This window comes from Tiliqua scincoides, chromosome 1, assembly GCF_035046505.1.
Source record: "Tiliqua scincoides isolate rTilSci1 chromosome 1, rTilSci1.hap2, whole genome shotgun sequence".
NCBI lineage: Eukaryota > Metazoa > Chordata > Lepidosauria > Squamata > Scincidae > Tiliqua > Tiliqua scincoides.
The window spans coordinates 45793784-45813641 of record NC_089821.1 but is presented as its reverse complement, the minus strand read 5'-3'; the positions used below and the strand labels follow the sequence as shown (position 1 = coordinate 45813641).

Here is a 19858-nt window from a genome sequence, read left to right as displayed (position 1 = left end):
AAGGCATATACTGTGAAATGGAAGGAGATGTTGTCTAGTAGAGCCATTCATTCATGTAGGTGTTTTCTTTTAAGTTGGAATTAAATGCAACACACACAATCAGTATTCAACATATCCATGTTACTTATGTGTTTTGGGATTTTTAAAAACTGAAGTGATGGTACAGAGGTTAGAATTTTTTCACTAGAATATGTTAAAAAACCCATCTATGTCAGAAAACCTTGTTCATATTCATTTTTTGCTGTATTATAGTGGATGTATATAAAAGTGTATTATAGTAAAAATGGAAATAAAAGGTACTTTATCAGACAATTTCTTCCATTCAAGCACAATACCAATGAATCATCACGGAAGTCTCAGAATTCAAAAAAGAGTATGAAGTGGAATGGCCTTTGAATACATAGTGCTGAGCTTGAAGTGATTAACTGTTGTTCATTATTCTCTGGAAAGGAGTAGAAACCATTTAGTGGTTGACATACAAGATTTTTCCCATCCTTCTTAGCTTTTTTGCCTTGATCAGCAGTGTCACTATTCACACAAAATAAGAATTTGTTGAAAGCTTTTTTAGTTTGAGAACTCATTTCCATTGAATGGCCCACCCTGGCTGGTAGTTCCACATCACTTTCCTTAAGAGCATGCAGAAGAGTTACTGCTAAACTTACATTAGTGTGTCTGTTGGAGAAGAGGCTGTACTCTTCTGATCTCTTCTGTATTGTGATTTGTGTAGTTGTGAAAACTGGGGGGAAAAAACAAGCCCATAATGGCCTAATTCAGTGGTTCTCAGTCTTTTTAGCATGGGACCCACTTTTTAAAATGACAATCTGTCCAGGACCCACCTGAAGTGATGTCATGAACCTTGAAGTGATGTCATGGCTGGAAGTGACATCATCAAGCAGGAAGTGCCATCATTGTGATGCCAGTGCCAGAACTGATGTCATCAAGCAGAAAGTAACATCACTGTTCTCACCTTGGAACTCATAAACTGCAGGTGACAAGAGAAAATATTCCAACTAAGAGGAGCAGGATGGCTAATTTAATTCAAACTTGAAAGAGTCCTTAAGAAAAAGTGCAGGCAGAGAATAACAGCAGTTCTCCCATGTACCCTTATGTGGCTGCATAAGCACATGCTCAGAATCTATGAAGAACAGCTGTGTGTGCAGGTAACTCTTCTGGAGACCACAGTGCCTCTGACATGACAGGCAGGGAGCATGGGGTGAGGGAGAGAGGGAGAGGTGTTGCTGAAATAAAATGTGATGCACGGTGTGGGAACCGGGATGGAAAGGGCTGGAGGGAACCTCCAACCCCTCCTCCTATTCCAGGTCCCCATTAGTTATTTGATTTTCTCTGTAAACTGCTCTGTAAACTTTTTGCTGAAAAGTGGCATATAAATACTGTTAATAATAATTCCAGCCACCATTCACTTAATAACCCCCAATAGCACCCCCAATACTAATCCTTCCACTCTTTAGGAGTAAGTAGTATAACCTGATGAACTGCCTGTGCCTTCCATTTATGGTCCCTTATGGATATGGGTAAGATTTACACTTGGAAATTGAAATCACTTCTGTGTAAACAGAGTTTGTAAAGCTTGTAAGATGTCGTTGATCTCAAAAGGACAGTTACAAAAAAGGGAGAGTAGCAGGAGGGAGAAGAGAATAAAACCTCCCAAGCAAATCCTGCCAGGGTGTTTATTTCTCCTTCTATTTTTTTACATCTCTGTTAGATAATATTTATTTATGCCATTTTTTATTGCAGGATTCCCATGCTATCCTGCTCATCTCTCCCAGCTGCTGAGGCTATATTTTTCTAATTATGTTTAAAGAGATGTGAATGTTAGAAGAAAGGAGGGGGTGAGAAACAATGTCTTTGGAAAATAATTTGCTTCTGTTACCAAAATAAAGAGGGAAGCAGATAATAAAGGAAAATGGCACAGTATGAGAGCCAAAAGTCACCTTTCACAAGAAAATGCATCCCCTCCTTTTCTCCAGCTTTCTCTTTTGTATGAGCTTCCCCATTTTGTGGTGAGGAATGACAGAAAGAGAAAAAGACAGAGGCAAGGAAATAGTACCTCTTATTTTCTTCCTTTTATTTTTAAGGGGAGTGCATTTTAATGCATCATTCAGGATAGCTGTTTGCTTATTTAATTGTTGTCAGGAAGATTGCCTTAGCATACCTGCTGCTGCCTAGCTCATAGCTGCATATGACCCACACTACTGGCTGCTGTAATGGATCAAGAGCCAAATCATAAGCATGTCTACTCAGAAATAAGTCCTGTTATAGTCAGTGGGGCTTACTCCCAGGGCCTTACTCCCGGGGCAGTCTCTCTTTGAACCCAATCCTAGGCATGTCTACTCAGAAGTACATCCATTATAGTGAATGGAGCTTACTCCCAGGAAAGTGTGGATAGGATTGTAGCCCAACTCATCCTTTTCTAAATTCTAATTCCCCCCCCCCCCACCACCAAAAGGGCAGCTGCTGAGCAGGGTGGGAAGCAGTGAGTGAGGCAAACCCCAAACTCATGCGAGCTCCTAGCCAGACAGCTCCAGGTGCTTTTGGGCGATGATGGCAGCTCTCCTGCTTCTCCCTCCATCGCTGCTCAAACCACTTTGGAGCCTTCTTCTCTCAGAAGGTGGAGGAAGTTCCTAGCACTTTGGGTCAGCAGCCCCTTGCCTCTGCCACTCTCCCGTCCTCTTGCTCGCCTGCCTGCAAGCCACTCTGGAGCCTCCCGTTCAGGCGGCGGCTCCTGGCACTTGGGGGGGCAGCCCCCTCCCTGCTGCCTGCCAGCCGCTTCCCCCCCTCCCCACAAGCCGCTATGGAGCCTTCCCTCTTACGGCTTCTGGTACCTTGAGGTGGCAATCACCCCACCTCTGCCGCTCTCACTCCCTCCGCCTGCAAGCTGCTCTGGAGCCTGTGGGAAGGTTCTGCCCGCTTCCAAGATGGCGGTGCCCACACAGCTGCCAACTTCCAAGATGGTAGCAGACTGCATCCTGTGACCCACCAGACATTGGATTGTGACCCACTAAGTGGGTTGCGACCCACTAAGTGGGCCACGGCCCATCATTTATGAAACACTGGCCTAATTGATAGTAATATAAACAGTGTTCTGCTGCTTTGTTCTTAGAATGAAATGCCCAGTCATGTCATTATTATCCTGGGCAGTTTTTGGTATAACTAATGTTTGTTTAGAATACTTTCTGTGCCTGAAGAATATCTGAATTCAAAATTTTCAGGTGTATAAAACAAATTAGGTAATTAGTTAGGTCTTTTATGAGAACCAGTGTAGTGAAGTGGTTAGAGCAGTGATTTTTCAATCTTTTTTTCTCATGGCACCCTGAGAAGGTGCTAAAATTATCAAGGCACATCATCATTTTGTTTTTTACAAGGCACATCATCCTGCTGGCCAAGGGTTCACATCCCCGAGTATATGACCCTCCCTCAAACTCATGCAATATGCCTGCAGACTAATCGCAGCACAGCAATGTACCAAGGCACAGTGGTTGAAAATTGCTGGGTTAAAAAGCTTGGACTAGGAAGAAGCCCTGGGTTCATATTCCCACTCAAGCATGAAAGTCACTTGGGTCTGTCACAATCTCTCAGCCTAACTTATCTCACAGCTGGTCATTGTAGAAGAGGGACAGTATGTGAGCTGAGCCAACCGGTGTATATAGACAGAAAGTGTTAAAATGTTGGTCTCTACCAGTGGGGGGAGGGGTTATTGCTTGCTTAAAGCCTTGTCAGTTTGCTCTTTCCTACTTTTACTAGGCCTCTAGTTTGTTTCTTCCCTTTGTAACAATGGTTACAGTTCTCTCTGTGTTTTAAGTAGAGCTCATGAATTTGCTGTGTGTAGAACTGCTTTAAACTCTCAGCTCTGCATACAGTTATGAGAATGAGGAGGGGAATGAGCCATGTACAACCACTCAGAGCTCATTGGAGAAAGGACAATATGTAAATATGAAAAATAAAATTCTCATGCTATATGGAACCAGCAGTGTTAGAAGCATCCCAGCCCACCAGCTACCTTGAAAGAAGTCAATTCCACATCCCTTTCCCATATATTTTATTTCATTGGTTCTCAAACTCACTCGGGGTTTGAGCCCCAAGATAAGGCTTTGTGGGGGAGGGGAGAATAGCAGCAACACAATCCTCAGGATTGTGCCGCTTTGGGGGAAGAAGGGGCTTTTAAACACCTGCTGCTGGTGTCTGAGGGGTTGCGGGGAGCCCCACAGAGCCCTCTGCAGGGCTCCCCATAGCTTGTACAAAATTTAAAAAAATGATCGTGACCCACTTCCAGGTTGTCATCGCAAAACTGGAAGTGGACTGCGATCACTTTTTTTTTTACTTTCCACAAGCTGTGGGAAGCCCTGCAGAGGACTCATGGGGCTCCCCACACCTCCACACCCTGGCAGCAGGTAAGTTATATTAATAAACACCCTCTTCTTCCGCCCCAGTGGCATGGTCCTGTGAATTGTGTCGCTACCCTGCCGCTGCCTCTTAATGGAAAAGGAACACTGGTTCTCCAGCTGGTGGGTTGCAACCCGCCAGTTTGAAAACCGCTGTTTTATTTATTAATATTTAAAATTTTTGTGCCACTGATCCTAAACCAACCGGTGACACAAAAAATGATAACATAATAAGAATGTGGTAAGTGGAATGGCCAAATAAGACGAACTATTTAGAGGGAAACAAATGAACATATGCATTACAGGCCAAGATGGTAAACAAGATGGTCTTTACTAAATTTCAAAAGTTGAAAAGAAAAGTGTCTTTTGTCAGGATTTTTAACAATTGAAGATTCATCAATTTTAAGAAGAAATGCTTCCGGGAGCTGGTTTGTGCCGAGCCTTTGTTCATTTGTGAACCTCTTTCTGAGTAAGAATCGCTTCTGCTTCACCAGGTTGAGGTAAATTCATTCCTGGTGGTTTCTGCAATGAGTTTGCCACAGAGAAGAGCTCTGCCTGGTCTGACAGGCTTTTGCCTAGAGCACACTTTTGCATCAGCAGTACATCTCCCACAAATACAGGATAAAACACTGAAATATCTCTGAGTAGAGTGACTTTAGCAGGTGCTGTCATATTAGATTATTTCTTATTAAATTGATTCCACATCTGGAAGCATGTTTTTTTCTTCTACTTCATAGCAGGCGGTTTTCTGAAACAGGTGTAAAATCTGGTCTGGTTATCCTTTCCTTGAGGTATCATTTATTGTGAAAGGATTGGCCACCTTTTGTTTTCTTCAGGCACAGCCTGTGCCATTCATATAGGTCAAGTGATAGAAGTACAATGTACTGCTTTTTCCATTTGTGTCAAAACTCTTTGGGCATCTGAGGTGAATTAAGATAGCACAATGACCATTTTTAAGTATAACCGTTTTCTTGGATATAGAGGAGACCTGGTCTCAGCTGCTAGAAACCTCTGTAGACATAACGAAGAAAATGGAGCCAACATATTGTCCCCAAATTTCCAAAGATGAATTTAATGTATTACACTTCATGAACAATTGACATGTGCATATAATATAGCTCTTTGTGTTTTTGTGGATGCTTGCAGAGAAAGTAAATTCTGGTCACTTACAACCTGGTCCCATAATTGTAGAATTTGACTGATTTTGACTGATTTTTCTTTCTGTTCATTTTTTAAAATTTTATTGATCATTGTAACTGTAACTCATGCTTCTGTTATACTAATTCTAGTTAAGGAAATTATTAAAGGCAGTGAAGGAAAATTTGCTGGAAGCTCAATCTTTACTGTCTTTCCCCCCTTTAGGAGTATTCTCTTAAAGCTTCCAGGCTGAGGCTTGGAAAAACCAGCCGTCACCATTGAGCCCAGCAGCTGGAGCGGCAGTGAGAGCCCTGCCGAGGACATTGAAAGAATGAGTGATTCTGCAGATAAACCTATTGACAACGATGCAGAAGGTGTCTGGAGCCCAGATATTGAGCAGAGCTTTCAGGAGGCACTAGCTATATACCCCCCTTGTGGAAGGAGGAAAATCATCTTGTCTGATGAAGGCAAAATGTATGGTAAGTCATACTGGACAAGCTGGTTTGAAAATGATTGACTGATAAACATTTTATAAAGTCACCAGTCTGTAGACATGAAAGGTAAGGTGTTGAAAAGGAAAATTAAACGCATGCGAGATTTTTTTGGAAGTACTCGCAAAATGAGAAGATTTCTGGCTGGTATTTTGTATTAGAACCTGCTGATATAGAGGAGGATGGCCACACCAACCAGTATTTTAAAAAAGACAAAAACCACAGTTGTGCTGGTTTGATTTGTTGTAAGTGTTGTGGTGTAGCAAAATTCTGACCAGTTCAAAAACTTTGATAAAGTGTACGTTAAGTGATATTTGGATAAACTACAACATTAGTCTTGAGGTCTTCACCTGAAGCTCTAAACATGTTTAAATATTTTCTGCCTATAGCAAATATAAGAGATTCATACTTAACACAGTCTTTTAAAATAAAAGTCCAACTTGAACACGAAATGAGCAAGGCTCATGAATCAGTGATCATACAATAGGTTAAACAGCACTTTATTTCAGGTTGTTTATTGTAAAGTTCTCAGACTTCCACACTCTTTTCACTTAACAATGGCAAAAGTCCTTCCACTTTGGGCTGCTATAAATTATCAGATCTGCTGACAGCATTTCATAAATATATTTGATGTTTATCCCATCTAGGGATAAGTTGTTTTTGCTTTTTGTTCTTTCCAAGTTACTCCAGCTAATCTCTGACTTTGGAGCCTTAAGCTGCTTTTCCCTTCCCCCAGTCCCCTTTCCTTTCAGAATATTGCTGACTGTAGAGTTTTAGTTCTGGATTCTGGCATTGTGGAAAGCAGATGGCAGGTTGTTGCTCTGCTCTTTATTCTTCCTTAATCACTGAGTGTTTAGCGATTTTTGTCTTTTGTGCAGTTAGACTTTCCAGGCCATCAGGAATCTTTACCTGATGAATCTTTTTCTGAGCTTTAGAGAGTAACTTATTCCTCCACAATTGCAAATATGTTTCACACAATGGGGTGTTTTGTCTTGAAATGCAGCCTCTTCCCCAGAAAGGATCAGTAGGAATCTGCAGAGCAAACTAGCATGCACTGTAAGTGGAAAGCAGATGGTACTGCAGCTGCCACCAGCTGTGTGCCCCCCTCCCTCTCCCCCTAGTACTGGTTGGATGATGTAATGGAAACAAGGGGAAAAAAATTCTTTCTGTGGTGTTGGAGTCTCTCACAGCCTGTCAGTGTCACAGAGAGGCAGAAACAGACCTTAAGGCGTTAGTTTGCAGCTGTCATGTGACCCTTGAAGCCAAATGAAACATAATGTCTGGAAAAATAGGCTTGTGATGAAGCATCTCAGCTGCTGTTGGCAGAAACTTTCTAGGCCTTTCTTTTCCTGATGGATTTCCCCCCCTTCATTTATATCGTACTACAGTTTTCCTCTTTCCCTTGGCTGTCCCCTGCCCTGCACCATACATTTCCATCTTTCTGTTTTTAATGCTTTGTTGTGGTAGCAGTTTGTTTCTCATAGTAAAATTAGGAAAATTAGTTTAATGTAGTTGTTGTATTCTCTGCAGAAGAACATAAAAAATGTACAAAGGTGTGTGCATATGACTAAAATATCTGAGTTCAACATGTGAAATCCCCTCAGTGCATTTAATTTGATTACAACTTTTGAAATATGTCTCTTAGATGAGATGCCTTTGATGTATCAATAATTTATCTGCAGCATTTTTTCTCAGTGTCCTGACAGAGAGCACATCCGTAGGGTTTATCTCTCTAGCTCTCTCCACTACAGCCTGGATAAGAAAAGATTACTCAACAGTAAATACAAAACAATTGTAATGTGGTGTTCAGAAAAATAAATTGTGAAAAAAGCCATGAGGCTCCTTTAAATATAATTGGTGAATCTCTCTAGCATGCGTTTATGTTTCATTGGAACTAAAGATCTGCTATACCCAGTGAGATTTTTAAAAAGCATTCTTACAATTTAGTTGGTATTTTATGTCATGTCAATTAAATGTCCAGATTGTAGCTGAACTTTGATTTAAGATATTGCCATAATTCAGAAAAAGAGATACTCCAGGGAAATGCAGATGGCTGTGTTAGTAGAATTTATATCCTGACTCTCTCTTATTGGATGAACTCATGTTTTCATTCTTCAAGCTGAGCAATTGCTTTGTAGTGTTTGAGGATTTATTGAAACCATGCTATGTTTCTGAGGACTTTATAATAGAGTCTTATGGTCCTAATAGCATAATTGTTCTCCAAGGATTTTGAAATCAAAACAGTGCAAGTGTTTCAGATACTGGTGGAATAATAATAATAAAAGAGAATACCTTTTGGTGGCTTACCAAATTTATTTATGACGGAGTTATTATTGTATTTCAAAGCTTCCGCAAAGTTGGGGGTAGCATATACTGTAATTTGACAGCCATCCATGCGCTGTGGAAGACAAAAAGGTCAAAGATGGTACCAGTTCATTTTCTGACTGAAATTGTCTTTAAACAAGTTGAAACCTGCGGAAAATTGTGGAGTCTATGTGTTTTGAAGAGATGGAGGAAGGTGACATAGCCAATTAACGGTCTGCTGCAGCCTCTGTTAAAGTTGATGGGGGCTGCCCACCCCTTTTGAAAGCTTGAGGAGAGAAAAGCTCCCACAGGGATCCCTAAAGCTTCCTGTCATGAATAAGGCCAGTTTACAGTAAAATTCCTCCGTGAAAGCATGTATATGGGTAGTGTAAACAAGGCTGTGCATGCGGGGAGCCAGCAACCTCCTCTGTGATTGTGGCTGCTGGGAAAAGTGCCACTGTGATTACAGAAATGGCTGCTGGCTTCCCACATGGAATAGTCAAAATGACACAATTCACTCTCTGCACAATTATATTTGGGCTTATACATAGAAATTTTTAAAAGTTCAGTCAATAAATTGTATCGAAGTATGTTCCCATACTTGTCTGATTTCACTTAGATGAGTCTTTACACTGGAAGCTAGCTTTTATCTCATTGGCCTTCTGTTTCCCACATATTAACACAGTCTACTCTAGATGTAGGGATGATGTAGAGTGACATGGAGGCACATTGATGATTGCTTACAAGAGAGCACTTTCAGGTGTAGTTGTATTTATGTTGGCAATCTACTGTGTATTTCACACATAGCTTCTTAATGCAGGACCAGGTGGAACATCTTTGTCTACATTGGCCCCTTGGCAGCCAAAACTGGTAGCCATGGCATGAGAGCACTTCTGTTGTTTGTGTGCCATTCGCTATGTCCTGAACTCTTCGCCAAAAGGAATCTGCTGCAGCTGCCACCCCTCCAGCAATACGCGTAGCACCTAGTAGATTTTGGCAGTATCCCAGTTTCTTCCCCCTCCCCCACCACACCCCAACTTTTTGCAATAATAACTTTCTTGTTCTGCAGTGTCTGATTTTCTTCAAGGGTTCTCATGGAGCTAACAAGGTATTTTGAGCAGGAGGGTGGAGGGATGAAGGTTACTGCTAGGTGCTGGTATCATATTCTGTGGTGGGTTTGACGAGGAGGATGTGATATTACAACAGGATAAGCAATTGCTACAAGTATTCCCAAGCTCTTTTGGTCTCTTTCAGCCTGAGTTTTAAATCCTGCCTAGAGGCAGAAGTTGTATAGAAGTAGTATAGAAAATCAGGGTTGGTTGTTGTTAAGGAAGTGGAGAAAGTACATTTATTAAGAGTCCAATCCTATACTTACCACACTGTTGCTGCTTCTCCACTGGCACTGACTGCCATAAAGCAGTCAGTGCCAGTTGTAAAAGGTGCTCCGACAGTGCGCTTACTCAGCATGCTTCCAAGAGTGCTGGTGGGAAGGCTTACACCTTCCTGCCAACATCTTTGCATCTCACGGCGCTTGCTGGAGCAAGCAGATCAGTGGGAGAAGCGGGAGAGGTGGGGAGGGTGGAATGAAGGCAGGGATGGAGCAAAACTGGGTGGGCTGGGGGTGGTGAACTGGGCCTGGGAAGAGGGGTTTGGCAGCGGCTAAATCCTAGCCCACCTTCCTGGGCTTGATTCCATGGTGCTGGTCCACGTGCACCTGTGCAGGTCCAAGTAGACCCTCCTGTGCCACGAAAGCTTGCCCCTGGATAAGGGAATGATTGTTCCCTTACCCAGAGGTGGTGTACACAAATATCCCCCCTCCACACTCACTGAAGGATGCAGTGGAAACCATTTTGGTGCTGCTTAATTCGTGGGGGAAACACACTTGCTTAACTAAAGAGCCGAATGTGCAGCCAACCAGCCTGCATGATAGAGGGTGACTAACAGGAAGCAGAGTTCTTGCTTCCTGTTAGTCTCTCTGAACCATGCAGGCTTGTTGCCTGCACATTCAGCTCTTCAGTTAAGGAAGACTGTTAAACAAGAAACGTTTGCTCTGCAAGCACTTCTGCAATGAAACCCAAGTAATGTAATGGGTGCATGAGGAATTCTGTTCATACAGACATCCCCTGCATCCGTGGTTTCTGTATCGGGGGGGGGGCGGCCTGGAACGGAATCCCCATGGATACAGAAGCCTACCTGTCCAAGAAATGGCTCCATGTGCAAAAATAATGTTATTGAAAATACTCGTGCCTATATTACTCCTGAGCCTCTGTAGATCCTGTTAGTCACATTTGTGTGTTCTCTCTCTCTTTCTCTCTCTCCATTTCATGTGAATGGGGGAAATGTGACCTGAATTTTGGCAAAGTGTGGGCAGTCAGGTTCACGTGCACCTTTGACCACTAAAAACGGCTCATATGGATGTTGTAAGAAAGCAATTTTAGACTCCAGCTGTAAATTTCCCATGGACTTGACTGGCTAATTACAAATAGAATCAGTGGTTGCTAATTTAGACCTCTCTGTTACCTTTTCTGCTCCATTGAAAAGTCTTTTTGATTCCACATCCAGCTGCTTTTATGTCCGAGTGTTTTGTTCTTTCCGAAAGGTATAACCAGAATTTTGCTTTTAGATGCAAGAGGCAAGAATGAATGTTATTGTTACAACTTTTTAATACTCCTGCCCTACCATTGTTTTGAGCTTGCAGGTATAGCACCCAGAAGTAATTGCCCTTTCATCACTGGCAATTCGTGTCTCATTAGTTAATAAAATCAAGTAGCAACCTCGGGCAAAGAAATGCAGCTCTGTTAAAATCAAGCAATCACCTTGAGAAATCTTTGTTGTATGGAAGAATCTTCTACTTATTTATTGTATCATGAGACATATTAATTTAAATATAGAATGTTTTAATATAAATGTTAGGCTCTATTTTGATATTGTTTTTCTCATTCATAAAAGCTAGTGCTGGTGGTTTTGTAGTTCTGTGTACAATAACATCTAGAACTGGCTTAAAGGACATTGACTGATCTGTATTTGTGGCTAGCTCAAATTGTTGACCTTTTTTGTTGACAGTTTAGTTGCTTCTTGTAACTGCTGTGCACATGTCTTTGTTTAAGGAAGGATTGTTTTTGAGAAAAGTAGTAAGAATGAAGACTGCAGACCTTTCTGTTGTGAAATGTAGCATTCATTCATCTGTAGTCTAAAAAAGGTTGAATTGAGTAAATTAATTTACTCCAGTGTAGTTTTTCATGTTTTAATTTTGTTTCAAGTTTTTAAATTTAAATTTGTATATACCGAGGAATTGGGGATTAACATTGCTTTGTACGTGATCTAAAAACATAGACAACAGTATGTTAAACATTGGACAACATGCATTGAAATGGGATTCACGCAGAGTTAGCCTAGTACAGGTGAGAGAGACTGTTCTATGCTATACTCTGCTAGAGGTTGTAATAATGGTGTTGGTAATGGTGATCTTTCTGTAGGTGTAAGTTGTTATGCACTTGGGGTTGCTGTGTGTTTCTGTACTTACACTGTCAGCCCGCTTCTCCGGGGGTTACATTGGCTGCCCATTCGTTTCCGGGCCCAATTCAAGGTGCTGGTTTTGACCTTTAAAGCCCTATACTGCTCTGGGCCAGGTTATCTTAGAGATCGCCTACTCCCGTACAATCCGGCTCGTCCTCTCAGGTCATCAGAGAAGGCCTTTTTACACGTGCCGCCGCCTAAGGAGGTACGTGGGGCGGCGGCAAGAAATAGGGCCTTCTCAGTAGTGGCACCAACGTTGTGGAACTCCCTTCCCCTTGACTTGAGAATGGCTCCCTCTCTTGAGTCCTTTCGGCGAGGCCTGAAGACCTTGTTGTTTAACCAAGCCTTCTGACGTTCTGGCCTTTTTAACATCTTTTATATATCTTTTAGTTGCTTTTTTACAGGCCCGATTCCTCTAAGAACTGCTGTTTTATGCTCTTTTATTCTGACTCTTCTGACTACTGTTTTTATGGGTTCTGCTAATGTGTTTTTTAATATGTTTTTATCTGTGAAATTATGTTTTAATTTGTTTTATATGTTGTTAGCCGCCCTGGGTCCCTTTTTGGGAGAAGGGCGGGATAAAAATAAAGTTTTATTATTATTATTATTATTATTATTACACGGGTAAAGGTTTGCCCAGTTTGGAGAGCAGAGTACAGAGAATGGCTGAGTAGAAAGGAGCAGACACGTAAGGAAAAGTGTTTTTCTAAGGTAGTTGTAATCTGAGTTTCTGTTATACCCGAGTACTGGCCTCCATATGTTTCCATTCCAAAATGCTCCTCTTGCAGAACCCACATTTTACATTATTACTATTAAGAAGTGTCATTTAAATGCTTTATACATATGCAGAGCCCTTGATAAATGTTTTGTGGATGCCACTTTTCCCCTTTAAAGAAGTTGCCATCAATGTCTAATTCACTGCTAAATGTATGGAGGTTTTTATTGTTGGTTTAAAGTCCAAGAAATTCCCTTTTTGTTACTACCTCTATAAAACTGCAAGTCATAAAGTTTGCACAGTATTAAGGACAAGTATATCCGAATCCAGAAGTAGTATTGGGAGAGATGAAATACCAGATGTGAGGTATTGGGTTGCATGTTTATCCAACTGTTACTGCAATCATTGTAGAAAGATGTAGTCTTGCAATTTCTGTCTCTCAGCAACATACACAAAATATACCCCAGTGATAGGACCCCTGTGACAGCGGCTGGTGTATAAGTTAAACAGTATACAAATCTATTTATACATAATTCTTGCAAAATTATAGTTGTTAACAATGTACTGTAATGTCCTATCTTTTTGTCATATTGTATCCTGTCCTTTATTCAAGAAGATAAAGGTATATATTTTATCCTTACAACAACCTGTAGCATAGGTTAGACTGAGGCATAGCGTCTTTCCCAAGGTCCAGTTGATGTTAACTGAATGAGCATGGAGTTCGAAGCTACAGTTGCTTCCTCTCCAGTCCCTTTCTATCGCTTTGCCATCTTTTATTCATTCACTTTTTATATCTTCCAATGTCTTCTCAAATCATTGCCGTTCTGTTTTCCTCTTGCATGCATCAGGTGATATAATAGAAAGCAGTTGCAGTTTGTCCTGTGCAGACAGATGGGCAAAGTGCTATTTAGAATTTTCAGGGATCCTGTTAACTGTTTTGCAGGTTCAGCTTGTTTTATTATTTTCATTGTTTATTACATGTATATTCCATCATTCAGCAATTATGAAACTCAAGGTAGCATATCATAGATTTTTTTATTGTTGTTTTTGATCCTGGCTGAAATACAAGTTACATCTCTTGATTAGCCTTTCTGAATTGCTCTAGTGTCAGTATCTGTTCCAAATTGATTGACAACCGGGAAGGTTTTAATTGCTGGTTTATTTGCATTATTTTTTCTTTCCCCTTTTTAATGGAGAAATACCACTGATTTGCTAATAATTTCATCGCCGCCGCCACCACTCTCCAACAGGAACAGAAATGGATACTAGGGAAGTTCAGAGAAACTGTTCACAGGCAGCCTGTCAATCCCAAGTTGTTTTCAACAGGAAGCAGTAAAATATGAAAATAAGTAAAGTTTCCAGAAATCTTTGCTAAATAGAACTTATTTGTGATTCAGCATCTTGACAGTCTTAGACATCAGGAAGGACTTTAGTGGATAATGTAGCATTATATTAAAATTCTGCTTGGAACTTCTGGTTTTATTCAGCTATTAGCTCATTGTGGAAAAGCAGTGCCATGATAAAGAGCAATTCTGGTCTTCCTGGTTCCAACTCTAAATTTGCTATCTCCTATACTACATTGGCTCAGAACAGTTTAGCTGTAATATGTTGGCCATATCTTGGCATACTTAGAGACTAAATGTTTCTTCATTGAGTTAAGCATTTGGACAAATGAAATTTCCACATAGCTAATCCAGGCAGCTCTTTGCAGATTATGTATTTTTTTGATTAACAGGAAATTAGATGGTATGTAAGTCGAAGATCTGATTCTTGCTTGTAATTTCTGTACTTGCATTATTGGAAGGATTGGTTAATAGTAGAACGTTATATTGAAAATACATCCTTTTTAGGGCAATTAGATGAGCAAAAGAATAGACCAGCCATTTTAACCACTGTGCCATGGCACACTGGTGTGCCGCGGATGGTCCACAGGTGTGTCTCAAGAGTTTGGGAAGGGTCATTTATTAGTATGGCCATTGGGGGATTTGAGCCCCCAACCAGCAGCATGGTGTGCCTTGTCCATTGTCATAATAATGATGGTGTGCCTTGGCAACTCTAGCACCTTGTCAATGTGCCATGAGATGAAAAAGGTTGAAAATCACTGGAATAGACCATGAACCCTATTAACCTAGTCTGGATAGAGTTATAAGGTTATTTTAAAGAATTGCCTGGTTCAGTGTGAGCCTGTTTGAGCCCATAGATTGGCATACAAGCTTCTGCTGATTAATCTGCCTTTAAAGGAGAGCCATTTGGTTGAAACGAGAGGTGGGGCCTTTCATCAATAGCACCACATTTTTTTTTAATCGATTGTACTTTTACTGTTAATTGACTAAGTTCTGAACTCTTCAGTGCCAGCGGTATGAGTGTATTGCAGGCACTGGGTGTTGCAAATGTGCCATGAGGCATGCCCACAACATCCTGCGCCAAGTTAGCACCAGATCAGCGCCAGTCAGTGCTGAGCCCAGTGCTGGCCGGACACTGCTGAGGGCTAGGTAAGAGCTCTGGGCAGCGGTGAGGGTCTTGGGGGAGACATTCCAAGGTGGGGGTGGGGGGAGGGTGGGGGGAGACATTCCAAGGTGGGGGGTGGGCAAAGTGGGGGGGAAGGAACCGGGGTGGGAACCTGAATTTTGTGTTGGGCCGGAAGGCCTGAACGCAGAGTCTCTCAAGTCTGTTCTGGCAAAATAGCCAGCACAGACTTGAGAAACCCCATTACGGGACTTGGGGCTTCCCCCAAAGAGACCTCCAATAGCTACCACAAGGCCACAGAATGCAGTGGTAGCCACTTTGGCACCACGGGTCCTGGTGGCACTTCTGCCTTTAGAATTAGCTGTAAGTGCAATCCTGAAAATAAAATGAGCTAGTGCAAGTCCCTTGCCCAGGAGTGTTGTAAACATGGTTTGTACCTCCTCAGGAATTGGCTGGGCTAGCACAAGGATGCATACCAACCTGTGGAGGCCATATTCAACCTCCACACCACCCCGACAAGATAAGGTTGTTCATGTTGAAAGAATTGGGGATGGAATTCATCATGCAATTGGATTCAGATAATATTTCATAATAAGACATGCAACTAAAATGTTTTCTCCATGCATCAGATCAGAGGTTCATGTGCAAAACTGAAATGATTGACCATTAAATACCACATTTTTCCTTAACATCTTTTATTTTTCCATTGCTGTTGCTTCATTTTTACATTAGCATAACTGAAATGCTCCCTTCTGTATAACTTTTCAGGAAAAAGTTCGCAAAGTGGTTTACAGACAGTGGACCCAATCCTATCCAACTTGATGCAACCACACTAAAGGAGTGCATGCTACATCCTCCTGTTGGAGAGCAGTCATGGAGTTCTCCTCAATGTAAGGGAACTTTTGTTCCCTTACCTTGGTGCTGTATTGTTGCTGCATTGGCACTGGAAAGTTGGATATGATTGAATCCAAAATCAGATAATTAAATTATCCCTGTCCCAAAAGGGCTTACAATCTAAAAATTATGTAGAAAAACCATTAGAAAAGACATCATACTGGGGTGAAAAGGGATAGTTACTCTCCCACTGCTAAATTTAAGAGAAACACCACTTGAAAAAGTGCCTTTTCCCCAGTCAGCAGGAATTAGAATGAAAGACAGTGATCTGCCTGATAGCGCTCAGTAAACTCCATGGCTGACTATGAATTTAAATCTGGATTTCCCTATATCAGTAGTTCTCACACATTTAGCACCAGGACCCACTGTTTACAGTGAGAATCTGTCATGACCCACCGGAAGTGATGTCATGACCGGAAGTGACATCATCAAGCAGGAACATTTTTTTTAACAGTCCTAGGCTGCAATCCTACACACAGTTACCCAGGAGTAAGTCCCATTGATATCATTGTTAAAAACATATATAGTAGGCTGTTAAAAGTACAGATCTGTAACATATCCCCAAATGCAGTCACATACCATGGGAGCATCAACTCTAATATACGTATTAAGAATAAAATATTAAAATGAATGGGGACCCACCTGAAATCGGCTCGCGACCCATCTAGTGGGTCCCAACTCACAGCTTGAGAAACACTGCCTTGTATAATTTCAGTTGGGTATTTTCCTGCTGAATTGCATGTTATGGACTGCACGTGTCTAGGAAGAAAATAAGTCCTAACATTTAAAATATTTTTTGTTTATTTGCGAATGTATATACCGTTTGTCCCCAGGTAATGAAATCTAATACCCAGGGGGTTCACAACATAATAAATGCATACATATGTAATACCATCACATATTAAAATCTCAGGGGTTATTATAATTTGCCTGAGAGGGAATTCCACAATGGGGGGGGGGTGGTGGTTGCCACTGGGAAGTCTTTTCCTCTCATTGCTGCTTCCCTTCTTTCTTAAGGGGGTGTATACAAAGAAGGGTCCTCATGTTGTCAACAAGGCATGGCCCACCGTAGCCAAGTCTGAATAGCTCAGATGTGGTCTCAGCTGGTGCAGCAGCCAAAGCTGGGCAGAGGCTTCCCTGGTGACAGCCACCACTTGCCAATCCAAGAACAACTGTATCTTTCTCAGCACACTGCTGAGCTTAATAAATTATTTGTTTCAAAGGCAACTTCTGCTTTAGTTTAGTATAAGGAGGGATTGCTTTGAGTGAACCTAAATAATGTCTAAAACACTCTTGACCCAAATGCATTTTTGTTCAGTGTTAATATTTTGCTTCATAGTTGCTACTGATGAACCAAATCTGGTTAAACTTGAAGGAAGTACTCAGGCATTTCTTAAGGTATTTTGCAACTGAAGCAAAGGCTCAGGTATTTCAGATATGAGAGATGTGCAGATTGCATAAGATGTTATACATTGCTCACTCTAAGATACCGAGTCCTGTCTGCCCTTAAAACCCTTTGTTCTCTTGGCTGAATGCAGTTAATTAGCAACTGTCTCCATAGCAACTGCCTCATAGCCCAAAAACATTGTCTAGTTTTTGCAGTTTAGCTTATCACACTGTTTACCTGAAGGGCTTTTCACCGCGCTGGGTCTCATTTGAGTTGGCTGCATGCCTGTTCACGGAAGTGAATTGTCAAGGCAGAAAAACGCCATGGCAGCAAGATGCTGAACAGGGCTGTGCTGTGTGAAACCGAAACATTTTTTTTGAAAGTTCTACAGAAACAGAACTTGAAGCAGTGATTTGCCTTAAGCCTTAAATTATTGTGCCATGATTATGTTGCATTTTAATAGAAAGACCCTCATTCACAGTCCCTTCCTGTGTGCAGACTGTAGTCTGACCTATTGAAAGTTCCCTTGTTTTTAAGAGCATGGAATAATTAGTAATCTCTCAGCCTGGTGCTCTATAATTAGAGCACCTTCCATACACTGAACAAAAAACTTCCTTTAAGAGCCCTGCCATTTCAAAAACCCATTTCTTAGGCATTAAGGAAGCTCAGTTGTCTGCTAGTTATTTGTTCTTTGCACAATTATATTCTTCATTTACTTTTGTTTCGGCATAACTTGTAAAAGGACTCCTGTGATTGCTGGTATGATACAATCCTTTGTAGGGCATGCGTAAAAATATGCAGCAGTATTAACAGTTTTAATTAATTTTTTTCCTGAAACCTTTGAATTTAACAAATGTAGTCATAACCAAACTAGCCAGAGTTTATTAGTTTTGGAGTTTTACATTCTGCATTTCTGTTGCATTTAGAGCAGTGGGTTTGGGAAACACCAGTGGATCGTGACCCAATTTTTGGTGGTTTGCAAAACAGATAGGGCAAATTAGACTATGTGGATCAAGGGTTAAACAAGTTGCTACCTGGGGGAGAGCACTGCTTCCCAATCACTTATAGCCACACCCCTTGGTATTTCTAAATCAGTCAGTAGTTTCCAGGGCCTCTAAAAATTTGGGGAACCACTGATTTAGAGCAGGATGCTCCAAACCACAACCCGCGGGCCAGATCCAGCACCCTGCCTTTTCCCTCCCCCGTGTGAACAGAGCTTACCATTCCCAGTGGAGGCTGCCATTGTTGCTACTGATCTCCCCCCATGTTTGCTGTACCCCACTGCTTCCGCGTTCTGTTGCCCCAGCAAGCTCTGCACCAGGATTTCCTTGCACACTTAACATGGAGGAATATCAGCGGTGACAGTGGCAGCCTCCTTGGTGGAATGGTAAGCTGAGATCATGCTAGGTAGGCTGTTTGCAATGCACAGCTGTCTCCAGTTTGGAGACAGCTAATTTAAAGATGTATTTAGTGACTAATGAAATTGAAAGGCGAACTAGTTGAATGTTATGGCTTAGTGTGAGGCAGACTGTAGCACCCTAAGTCTATCTTGTGTTTCAGTTGCTATGATTCTTGTTTATTTTCAATGCACACTTTTGAGAAAGGGTCTCATTTTAAGTTGATGTATTTAACACATTGATATGAAAGGCAACGCACATAACAAAGTTGTGTGAATTTGCTTACACTTCCTGACACAGTTGTAAAAAAAAGCAAAAGCTTTATGGCTATTGTGATGTAGCTTAGAATCTGTTCAGTGCAATGGTATCTTACAGTATAGGAAAAATGAGTAATTGGTTGATATAGTATTACTCTGCCCAAATGTGCAGTGAGATACATGTGTACATGCATTCTGCTCATTCCATCTCCCCAGCATGCTGTCTCACTGCTGCTCAATCACTGGGAAGTGGAACATCTGAACATGATTTCATCACATGATTTAAACTGTATAAATGCACATTTGGGCAGCTAAGCAAGTAGGATTTGCTACAAATACAGTACTGGCTACCCAAAGTCCTAGGTCAAAGTCCTTACTTGGGTGTCCATAGCACCATCACCACCTTGCCATTCCCTGAAGGTGCATTGGATACTACCTGATACTGAGGGTTCAGGGGTACTGAGGTACAGAATCCTGGTACTGGTACTGAGGGTTTAGGTTGCTCCTCAGCCAATATCCATCTATCCATGATTCCTTATACCCTGTACAATTTGTACATATGCACTGTAATTAAAAATCATATTAGTGTACTGTGAGGGTGCAATTCAAACTGTCTCTCATGAGATTATGTGGTGGGGAACAGGATGTGTGTGACTTGTCCATGTGATTGGGTGAGCCAGTTAGGCAGCACCATCCAAACTGCTCCAAAATATTTTCCAGGATTGTTGCCATATAGTCTCTTGTCTAGCATTACATTTTTGTTTTCCCATCTTGTGAATACCAAAGAAGAAGCACAACACTTATCCTGCTGTGGGAGGCATCACACATAAGGTGCCTGATAGGGCCAAGAAAACCCAATTTCAGATGAAGAGCAAACAGGCTTGTCATTCAAAA

General features: G+C 41.5%; 1 protein-coding gene across 3 annotated transcripts in view; it reads left to right on the top strand.

The window, feature by feature from the left end:
- The window catches only part of TEAD1 (TEA domain transcription factor 1), a 244272-nt gene that overhangs the window by 83439 nt on the left and 140975 nt on the right, over window positions 1–19858 (top strand). For 2 of the 3 annotated variants that reach the window (XM_066639093.1, XM_066639085.1), the window contains exon 3: window positions 5763–6016. In XM_066639093.1, coding sequence (XP_066495190.1) covers window positions 5869–6016 — 148 coding nt within the window. In that variant the 5' untranslated portion in view covers window positions 5763–5868. Of the gene's footprint in view, window positions 1–5762; window positions 6017–19858 lie in introns of those variants that run through there. The other variant, XM_066639100.1, reaches the window with a different exon arrangement.